At 41.6% G+C, this 11,261-nt stretch overlaps 1 protein-coding gene across 1 annotated transcript in view; it reads right to left on the minus strand.

Annotated features, from left to right (window-relative positions):
• The window catches only part of sugct (succinyl-CoA:glutarate-CoA transferase), a 78,135-nt gene extending 67,234 nt beyond the window's left edge, over nt 1-10,901 (minus strand). Inside the window, exons 1-8 of the mRNA XM_083683051.1 lie at nt 10,666-10,901; nt 9,735-9,783; nt 9,221-9,294; nt 9,033-9,118; nt 8,747-8,797; nt 7,830-7,950; nt 2,620-2,711; nt 2,253-2,396 (exon numbers count right to left, since the gene is read on the minus strand). Of these exons, the coding sequence (XP_083539177.1) occupies nt 2,253-2,396; nt 2,620-2,711; nt 7,830-7,950; nt 8,747-8,797; nt 9,033-9,118; nt 9,221-9,294; nt 9,735-9,783; nt 10,666-10,798 (750 nt within the window). The 5' untranslated portion in view covers nt 10,799-10,901. The remainder of the gene's footprint in view (nt 1-2,252; nt 2,397-2,619; nt 2,712-7,829; nt 7,951-8,746; nt 8,798-9,032; nt 9,119-9,220; nt 9,295-9,734; nt 9,784-10,665) is intronic.
• Nucleotides 10,902-11,261: the final 360 nt, after the last annotated feature.

Raw genomic sequence — 11,261 nt, forward strand, 5'->3', positions numbered from 1 at the left:
GAGAGCCAGGGTGACATGTAAACTCTGCAGTTCCTCACACTCCATTGATTTCAATAGGATTAGACCATTGGCGTCTGTAGCTGTCTGGTTTCCTCGCTCCGAGATCAGGAATAATCCTCAATCTGGTGTTCTTATCAGGTCATATATGCTCAGTGTGTTCAGGCCTCATGCTATAGAGGCTAAGATACTGTGGAGACTGGATCCAGGATGGATCCAAAATCAACCCCTTGCCCCCTAGAGAGTGCCCCTCTACATCTAGAGAGGAATTGGATACATATAAACATGCAAGATAATCTCTCTGATTACATGGTAATCTCTCTCTTGGCTGGGTGGAAATGTTGATATATTGCTTTCACCAATCCAATTCTGTCTGATCTACCGGAGTACCCTGGGGGTAGGGGATAGGGGTGAAATTATTAAAGTTTATTACGATAAATCTGAGTTTATGTCCTACCCCTTAACGAATAACTCCAAATGAAGCATATATATCTTATGCCATAGACTGAAGACCCGTCTCTTCAGGCTACATCTTAACTGTCCCTCCTAAAGACCTCTTCATCCCCACTACCCCCTGTACAAGTTTCTCTCTTGTAAAAATTTTCAAAAAAAAGAAAAAAGTAATTCTTCCTTCTTCTAGCATTGGGACTGCCAATGGCCCCTGGTCTTACCACTGATTACTTTTTCTTTTGATGACTGATGGATAGACGATTCACTTACTTAGACAAATGTATTTGCTGCTAAATGTCATAAATGTAAATGTAAAATATAGGTGTAACAGGTTAAAAATAAGCTGTGCTATTCGTCTATCCTCTTTAGGCACATTTTATAGCACAAATGTAGCAGAAAATAGCGAACTTAAAATATAGCATCAAACTTACATCTGAAAAGAATGGTTGGAAATGCAGCCATTGTTTCTTGAAGTCAAGCTGTGGCCAGAGGAAAAATAGCTGCGTACAAAAACTGCTTTTTAAAAATACAAAAATATCTCATATTTACATTTTATATGGCTACATTTTTGGGCAGGAAATAGAATAATTGCACAGATACTTGAAAGGGGCATCCACGTTTTGATTGAAATTAATGATATATAGCCATTGATTCTTGAAGAATATAACTTATAAATGCCCCATGACCTTAGTTCAACTGTGTTAACCGATCAGAACCCAAAATATAACCTTGTTTACTCCATTGTTTGTCAACAATGTAATTGTAAACAAACACTGTATAGCTTCAAAACATGGTTAAAACTATCATTTTGATCTCATGGATGGCCAGTCCTTGAATCCAAGGACTCAAGCTCATACTACATGTATTACCTTGAGAGTCCTTACATTTCTCCAGCCCCATCCCTCAGCTGTTTACCCAAAAAAGTGTCGGGGAGACCGCTTAGTTGTCGTTTGAATCCAAGATCGCCAATTTAAGATATGCCACCACAAACAAGCATTACCATCCGGCAAACACAAAGGGTTGAGGTCTTTCACATCACAACAAAGAACAGCAAGCGGCAAACCTCAAGAAAACGTTTTTTTTGCTTACACAGTCACAGAGAGACTATTTATGTACAAGTATCACTTTCTTATATGGTTTTCAGGAGTGTATGGATCAAATTATATATGCTTAGTGGGAATAAATTCCCCCCAGCCAGATCAACTAACAGAGAGATTTAAAGATATTGTTGTCTTAGGTGGCAGGCTTAGGACACAGTACCATGAGGACATCCTGTAGCATAACTGATCAACTACTGATGTTGGTCATATTTGTTGCTGAATGCCAGTGCTTTTTTCTTTTCTTTTTTTTTTCTTTTAAAAATATGTTTTTAGGGCATTTCTGCTTTATTGGGATAGAGACTGACATAGAGATTGGGATAGAGATTGACAGGAAGGATGGGAGAGAGAGGAGGGATGACATGCAAGATAGGTCGAGGGTCGGAATCGTACCAGGAACCTTGCGATTACGTGGTAAGCGCATTAGTGTGCTACGCCGCTAAGCGCCCCAGGCCAGTGCTTTTGAACTTACATTGCGTAGCTGCAGCTGATGCTGTAATCTTAATAGCTACAAGTTCAGACCGATCATTTCAGACAGTCGCTAATACAACCTCGACTTAAGCCCAAAAGTGCTACATTATGCATAACTGCATAATTACTAGCTGTAATTATGACATAATTGCTCCATTGGTAGATTGCAGAGGTTATTCCATTGGCTGTTACTACTCTGGTATGTCACGTGAAGAGGACTGTGTTGAGGCTATCTACCTGTGAAGAGAGAAGGTTGCAGTCGATGTGCTGCCCTCTCCCTGTCCTCTGTCTCTGCAGCAGGGATGCCAATATGGCTCCGTGGGCGAAGAGGCCCGTGGCCAGATCGGTCATCGCTACACCGGGTCTGACTGGGTCCCCATCCTGAGAAAAGAAAAAGAGCAGGACAAACACTGACATCATGAGAGAGGCTCATCCACTACTGGATACAATAGCATACAAACTAGTGTCCCGTTGGGGATCAATGCATTAGCTTTCAATCTATAAATCCATGTAGAGTATCTAGATACCGTCTGTCTGTAACATAAACAGACACTTGTCAACAAACACACCAACACAGCTACCCACCCGTGTGCATCAACCTCACCTCTGGGCCTGTGATGTGCATCATGCCTGACACAGCTGAGGCGATGGAGTCATACCCTGGCTGCTGGGACTGAGGCCCAGTCTGTCCATAACCTAGCAACCAACATACACACATTAACATATGCAAATGCATATTATCTATACATGTATTGTACACAACATGTTCTTGTCTAAGATAAGCTTTTTTCTCAAAATTGGAGAACACATTAGGGATTGGTTGGGGATCATCCTTATCTACAGAATCTCACATTTCCAACGATATGGAAACACTAAGGTCATAGCAGTTGGCTAATGCACATACAGATCTGGGAACAGGATACAGAAGCAGCATAAGGATTCAGAGAAATTCTCTTACTTCTGGGAAGTAGCTCTGAGAGCGTGCCTCCCAGTCATCAGTAGAAAACGTATAGGTTTCTGTTTGTTGTACTCTCTGGCACAAATGTCGGCACTGTGAACTTTGTGAACTGTGGAAGGTGCCCACTTCTGGGTCCAGTTTTATTGGGAAACACTTCATCAGAAACCATTGATAACAACCACGGGAAAACAGTACTAAAACAACATGTTGGTGTCAATGTTTAAGTTACATTTTTATCGCGTTTACCCAGGAGAGATTACTCATCTGCGTAAAGTGTAACACCCACTTCACTTCCTAGAAATGTGTATTACCAGTATTTCTTTTTTGTATTAATAATATGCGTATGTGCGATTCAGAAGGAAGGTCAGTGATCTTCAATTCGGTCTGTGAGAATGTACAATCTGTACTGTTGGTGTGTGTGTGTGTGTGTGTGTGTGTGTGTGTGGTCATTCCAGCAAATAAAGCTGGTAGCACACTTGAACACAGGATCAGTTAGTCCTTCTGCACAGTATCAACACAACACACTTACCCTTCTCTACACAATATATCCACGCAACATTAACCCCGATATACAACCCACGTAAACCTTTCTTTACAAGAACAGCTCAAAAACACTAAACAGCTCTCAGCACACAGCAAGTCTGTGGTACCAAGTCAACACAAAGATCATATTGAATAAAAAATATAATAATAATAAATATTGGATTTCAACTTGCGGGGTTCCACCTCATTAACAAAGCCATGTTTTTGCCGATTACACTGAATAATACAATAAAAAATAATAACAATATATGCTCTTCAGCTGACGCTTTCATCCAAAGCTGTGCTTACATCTGTCAGTATATATGATCCCAGCGGGAACACACACCTTGAAAACACACCTTCCACACGAGGCACTTTGGCTTAACAGAAAGGTAAGAATGGGACACTGGTTTTGTGAGGTTAAGCCTGAAAAGACCTGAATGTTACATCAGAACCTCTGGGTATTTGCAAAACCCAAACAGTACCTTAGGAACACAAGCAAAGCAGGTCTTACTGCTTCCTACGAAATAGGTTATTGAAAACAAACCAGGCAGAGATGTGTGGACCCAAACTGTTTAAGCCATGTTTAAGCATTGACCTGAAGCCAAGTGACCTGAACAGAAGTCAAGACAGAGCTTTATTTGTGTGTTGACTGTATACAGTATAAACTAAAACAACAAAGACACAGAAATATACAAAATATACAAAATATACTAAGTATACTGTTCTATAAGGCAGTATGCTTATTTGGCAAACAAAGTGCTAAGTTTAAATCCATTTCACATGGTCTGGCTGTATGGTCAGCTGTAAATGATCATCATAATCATCATTTCTTCGCTGTACTCTGCACTCAGTCGGATAACAATAAAACATGGCCGATCATCACACGGAGGTTAGGTTTTGCTAGGGTAACTTTGACACAACAAGAAAGGAATTCGCTTTGAAAACCTCAACACATTTGGAAAGCGAGCGAGAGCCCTCATCTAACGAATGACACATGTTCGCAATAATTGCGTTCTCAGACGCCTCTTAAAATCCTCCTTCATTTGCTGTACAGAAATTAAGCCTCGATGATAAAATTAGAAAAAAAGTTTCATCGCTTCTGTGGAGCGAGGGACCTAGTCCCTCCAGACCTCAAATATTCCCATCAGCCCCAGGGGCTTATAGCATCTGCTCCACATCCCTGCCTCGCCGACCCAAACCCCTCCTTTCTCAGAACACACTGCTCACTTTACGTGTTAAAGGGGATCTCAGAGTTCCCACCAAATAGGCTGTGGTGGTGTGCGTCTCTCTAATACATTCTTATTCTAAATCCGGAGAGGCGAAAGCACATGGCATCATCTGTAAAGCAGCAGGGAATCAAAACCATCTCCCCAGTCTGGTGGGATACAAACAAAGACATGCTCCAGTGAGGGTCACAGCCAGCCTACGAGGAAGTGAAGAACTTGATGACCCTCTTCACGGTCCAGATATTTGTTCTGACTATCTCCAGTGGTACACTATAGACCTGATGATTAACAAACCGGGTTGAACTGGGTAATAATTAATGGATGGCCATAGATTGCAACAGTTTGACACAACGATAAGTGCTCTTACCAAATACACTCAAGGGCATGTGCTGTGCTCGACTCGGGGGGTCTAGATAAATTCTGACCCACACTTGCGCTACCTCAGACCTGCATAAAAGACAAATATAAGACCAAAAGAATGAAGAAAATGGACAGTGTAACTCTAACAGAGCTAACAACAGCTTTACTCATTGCACTAGGCTACATGATTTACCTGAAGACAATTACCAAAACATGAGATTGATCTCCTAGGAGAGGGATGATGGAGCATTTAACTCAGTGGGCTAATTGTGTCCCTTGTCAGAAGTTTGTCATTCCTGACTGCAAAGTAACAAGTTCAAGCCGCCGGTGGGAACACAGAGGTTACATAGGAAACAATCATACATTATGGCTTCATTAACAAATTGAGTCAGTATGAAATATGTCTTGTCCAAATTGCCACCAGGTCACTGTATTCGCCCTCCAGTACAAAGCAATCAACCAATGAGCGAAAGTAAATCACTTACAATTACATCACAGCGAGAGGCCCACTCAGTAAATCAGGCAGGCTCATTAGGTGAACTGAAACGTCTTTCAGACTGTCACAGACACATCACATCGTCATGACAAAACGGCTTCCTCTACACTTGATTGCTGTTTAACGCTAACAAGGGGAGGGAAATGAGAGCAAATCGAGAGTTCACTGATTTGGGAATGAGTGGACAAAAGGTGTCCTTTCCTTAATGAGTCTGACAGATGCTTTGTAGAAACTTGGTTCTTTGTAGCAAGCAGATTCTCAGCTGTGACTAAGGTTCAGACTTAAAAGCATGTTCTAACTGGAATATATCTTTATGGATACAACTCTATATATCATGATCAAGAGAGAAAAATTCCAATGGTTATAAATGAGGCAACAACCCTTTGAAGCATCTCTTCAAAACACATAAGTTACGGATTCAGACAAATAAACTGCCACAATCCCCCCCCTTAAAAAGGATGGAAATTAAACGTCTCAGGGTGAGCATTGTAAATCAGTTCAATTTAATTGTCGACCATCCACAATTTGATCACGAGTTACGCCTCAAGTCTTTTACCGGGGGTGGGGGGGGCGGCGCACGGGGGAGAGAGTGGATTAGGCAGCTACAGAAATCTTCCAAAAAGACTGGAGGAAATTAAAACTGTTGTCTGCATTTCATTGCTCTCTTCACCACAGGAAATGCCATGGCAAACAATGTGACACAAACCCACCACTTCTGATGTGTACCTGGGCACAGACACCGGTGTATGAAGACAAGACATAAGTTGCCTCCTGCCATCGAGCCTTCAGAGTTCCGTGACTTTCTCTAACACACTGGCAGCTAAAAGCATGTTGCGTGTAAATCCATCAGCTAACCAGTGAAACAACACTCATAAACACAGAAATATCACCAAGAAAAAAAACCACACCTACATTTCTATAGTTTTTCTCAGAGTAAATTATGAGTTAACATTTTTGTCCAGACACTCGAGCATGTCAATTGTTACAGTGAGACAGATATTACATGGAGGGAAGGAATACAATATTGAAGTTTGACAGGACAGATTTGGCTCTTGTAGATACACATATTCTCACTACGGTGTTTGGCGCGCTCTGGTGGCTATTCTGAAGAACTGCGGACATCTTTCTCGACGAGGACAATGAGGGCACAAGGAGAGTGTTGTCGTTGCCCTTCAGTGTAAGGTCAATGTCGCATTTTCCCTCAAAACAGTTAGGACTTCGGTAGGGTAAGTTGGTTAGCTGATCCTTGATCTGTGTCCACAGGTAAAGCAAAAACACTGGCCTCCACCTAGCCTAGCAATCTGAAAAATATGTTTCACACCATATAACCTGATTCCTTCAGATCTGCAAACATTTAAGTGGTAAGGGGCTAGGCTATGAGAAGGGGTAATGCCAGGACTAGGGGAGGGGCTAGAGGAAGGGACAAAGGGGAGGGGCTTGGTGCTAGAATGGGAGAAACGGCTTGGGGTTCCGATCTGGACTGAACAAAAGGGTTGGAATCTTTTCATTGAGCATGACAAAGTTTCAGGATTAACTGACACACGAAACCAATCTGGTGGTAGCCAACATGGTGACATGCGCCATACGCTACAGATTAGTGTGGCAATTCAGCAATTTTCACATAAAACCCTACTTCCTTTACGAGAGAGAATATTGCAGACAGTAAACTTAAATTGGTCCTTTCACAAGGCCCAGAATGAATTGAAAACATGGATGGTTAAGATTGACATCATGCAAAGCTGAAAATGGACCTCTTTAGATCACTATAATGAGAGAGTAATTGTCACCCACTCATGTTGTCTTAATTAAAGATTTAAACTACAGATCTCCCCCACCAAACACACGCACATTGACTTAATGTCAGGGTTGGGGTCAATTGCATTTCAAGTATGTTCACTATGCGTGAATTAAAATATCCTCATAGAAATTACCACGCAATTTACGATTTAATATTGTGAATAAAGTTTTGAGAGCTTCAGGATGTTTAAGTAAACAACAAAGTATTTATAGATCAGAGCCAATGAGACGGGTATAACGCCTATGGTCTGTTCAGCGAGATGTTGGAAATACTTAGCACAATTAAAATAAGGTCTGCAGCACTGCTTTTTTTCATCCTTTACCTCCCCTCTGGTCTGGGACTGATTACGACCTGGGACAGCAAGTGGTAACACGTATTCCAAACCATGGCTGGGGATAGAGTAATGCAACACAGCACATCTGGGTATGGGGACTGAGGTTGAGGTAAGTACCTGATATGGAGCAGTAGACCAGTCTAGGGGCTGCCTTGCTGACATCCTCATAACCAAGGCCCATCTGATGCAGCTTCCCAGGCAGGTAGTTTTCCACCAGGACATCACACACTCCTGCAAGCTGGACCACAGACACTTGTAGTTCTATTTCTACAGGACTTCGCTATTTAGCCGGGTTCACATACAACAGCCAAGATCAGACACACCGGTTTTAGACGGTATTAGAATGCAGTTTAGTTTACTGATGTGAACTACCGAATTCTAGAACATCTCATGTTGGCTTTGGCATCTCCAGGATTCATCTGGTAAAATCTTAGCTTTCACGAGACAGAGCTGTCACAGCAATTCTGTTGACAGTTTACTTGTTATGAATTGCTTTCTATCTTGTTGGATCAGCAAACATTTGTTGTTGTTTCTGTGGGGGAATTTTGGGGAGCTAGCAAGATCATTTTAGTTACATAATTTATCGACAGTTGTGATCAAAGCTGAGTTGCTGCGTCTCATCACAACATTCGGAAACGGAGCAGTTTGGTCTCATCTTGGCTGTCGTATCTGTACCAGGCTTATGTCAGCCAAAGCTTTACGTCAATTCTGTAAATGTAGTTCTGATAGCTCAGTTGTTTGGAGCTCCATGCTTCTAACTGCAGAGTTGTAGGTTTGATTCACTGATTAAGTCTTAATTGTTGGTCTCTTTATCTTCAACTTGGCCATATCATATAATCATTTCCTGTGTGTGATGGACAGCCAATAACACCGTCGAGGGTAATAAGCATCTGCTACATACTACAGTTAGATGCCAAACTCCATTTCGTTGTCTCAGTACTTGTACTCTGTGCAATGACAATAAAGTTTAATTTAATCTAATCTAATCTAATCTAATCTAATCTAATCTAATCTAATCATGCACCTCCTCTTACCTCTAATATGATCTTGGCTCCTCTTGGGTCTTTCAGATTCACAGCGATGCTCTACAAACAACATCCATCCAATCAATGCATTGGGAATTATGAAATTGATCACAGATATACAACTTATCAACATTTGAGCATGAATAGTTGTCTATGGAAAATGGTCAAATGGTACATTGTGGTGCCGGTATGAAAGAGACAAGGAAACCCACGTAACAACTAGGTAATTATCATGTGATCAACTTTTCATGTTATTTGTGCTCTGAACAGAACAAGCTACTTGTGTGAAACATACCTTTTTGTTTCTGTTGACACTGAGAAAATATGCACTCTCGTCACCTACGAATGGTGGTCCCCATGCTCTAGTGTCATCCCCAGCACCTGGGGGGCGGGGTGGGGGAGATTCAGAGATCAGGCATAAACTATACACAATCCCTCATGAATTCTGGGCATTTAGGCCTATAGTGCAGTGACACCACTTGCCTGGTTTCTCCACTTTGATGATCTCAGCACCGAGGTCTCCCAATATCATAGTGGCGAATGGACCAGCCAGAACCCTGCAAAGAACACGCACAAGCACACACACACAGACACACACACAAACACACAAACACCCACACACACACACACCCCAAAGCATTTCACTATGTCAATTACAGCTGTATGCGATGTACCTGACAAATAAAATTTGATTTGATTTTGATTTGATTTGATTTGACACACACACACACACACACACACACACAAAGGACACACACACAAGGACACACACACAAAGGACACAAGGGAACACCAATTCTGTAAGTGGTCAATTGATAAGCAAAACCCCACATTGACTGAAATGAAGGAATAGATACATTTATACTGGTTATATTTTTTATTATTTCTATTTTATTTTATTTTAAAACGTATTGTTGCACTACTCTGTGGCACTGTCACTTTTGCATTTCACTGTATACTTGTATGCACATGACAAATAAAGAATCTTGAATCTTACCTTGAGAGGTCTAGGACTTTGATGCCCTCAAGTGGCCGCACATTCTCTCCTGTGACAGACAATGACTTGTTTAGTAGGCCTACAGCAGATGGATGTGCATGGCCAGTGTATCTTCAGGTAGGAAATGAGGTTTGTCTGCCCAATTTAAGACTGTGTTAACCCACTGGACTAAAGCCTATTCGCAATAGCTGACCCAATAGCCTCAGCCTTTAGGTCTATAGTTGCCCATATTGTTCATTCAGCATGTATATTATTCTATATATATATAGTACCAGTCAAAGGTTTGGACACACCTTCTCATTCAATGGTTTTTCTTTATTTTTTATTATTTTCTACATTGTAGATTAATATTGAAGACATCAAAACTATGAAGGAACACATATGGAATTATGTAGTAAACAAAAAAGTGTTAAACAAACCAGAATATGTTTTATATTTTAGATTCTTCAAAGTAGCCACCTTTTGCTTTGATGACAGCTTTGCACACTCTTGGCAAAGTGTGTCCAAACTTTTGACTGGTACTGTATATATATATATTCTTAGTTTGAGAATCAATTATCACGAACTGAAATTTTGAACAGCAGAAAAAAAAAAACTAAATTGTTACATTGGATGAAGCATCCTGACCTGAGATTAGTCTGTGGACTACTAGCCCGAGCAGACCTCACAAGTGTATGCGGTCCGCTCTGGCTAGCCGCCTACCTACCACCTGTTGCAGACAGTGAAAGAGTGTGATCAGTGTTCAATTTATAGGTTGTATTTTCAATGTAGTCTATACAACGCTAGACCAACATGTATCTAATTAGACCTAAATAGGTTAATTGAAATATGACGTGAATATTGTTGATGCGTTAATTTGAAAAGAGGGATATTATTTATGTTTATTTAACCACTTCGCCTCCGACATTACAGCAAGCGACACCGCAAATACCTTGATGTGCGCTTGACAGCAGCCTTCTGAAACTTGCATGTGTAGTTTGATGTTCTCGACGAAAATGCGGTGTGGTCCCGCTGAGCCTAAGGCCAGACAGACGGCCCTTGATGAATGTAGATATCCTCGACATGATGGAGTGTTATGGAGTTTGATCACAGTGCGAGGGTCAGGAGGCAGAGCTAACAACCTCTCTATCAAAGCATTGGCCGGGACTGGACCTGCCTGCTTGCGTACCCAAGACAAGACACACGACAGGAAGCTCGGTACTTAGGTCCCGCCTCCATCGGAGTTGAAGTCCGCCGGTTGCAGCACATCGGTTCTGTTGTATTATCCAGTTGAACTCGTCTTCAAGGTTCCCAAAGACCGTCAACACATTGACCCAGAGAGGGATATGCGATATCAAAGTATTAAAGGTCGTTGACACACCCTGTATCTCTCTAGGATCCTTGCACGTTATTTGAAAACTCATATGCATCCTTCCTCCATCCCTTCCTAGTACGATGGACCATTGATTACCTCAAGTAAGAGAGGATGAAAGGGTGCCAATGACTCTCTATTCGGACGGGGCCCATGTGCTTCGGAAGTGACGCCAG

This window comes from Argentina silus, assembly GCF_951799395.1.
Source record: "Argentina silus genome assembly, chromosome: 1".
In the NCBI taxonomy this organism is placed as follows: Eukaryota; Metazoa; Chordata; class Actinopteri; order Argentiniformes; family Argentinidae; genus Argentina; species Argentina silus.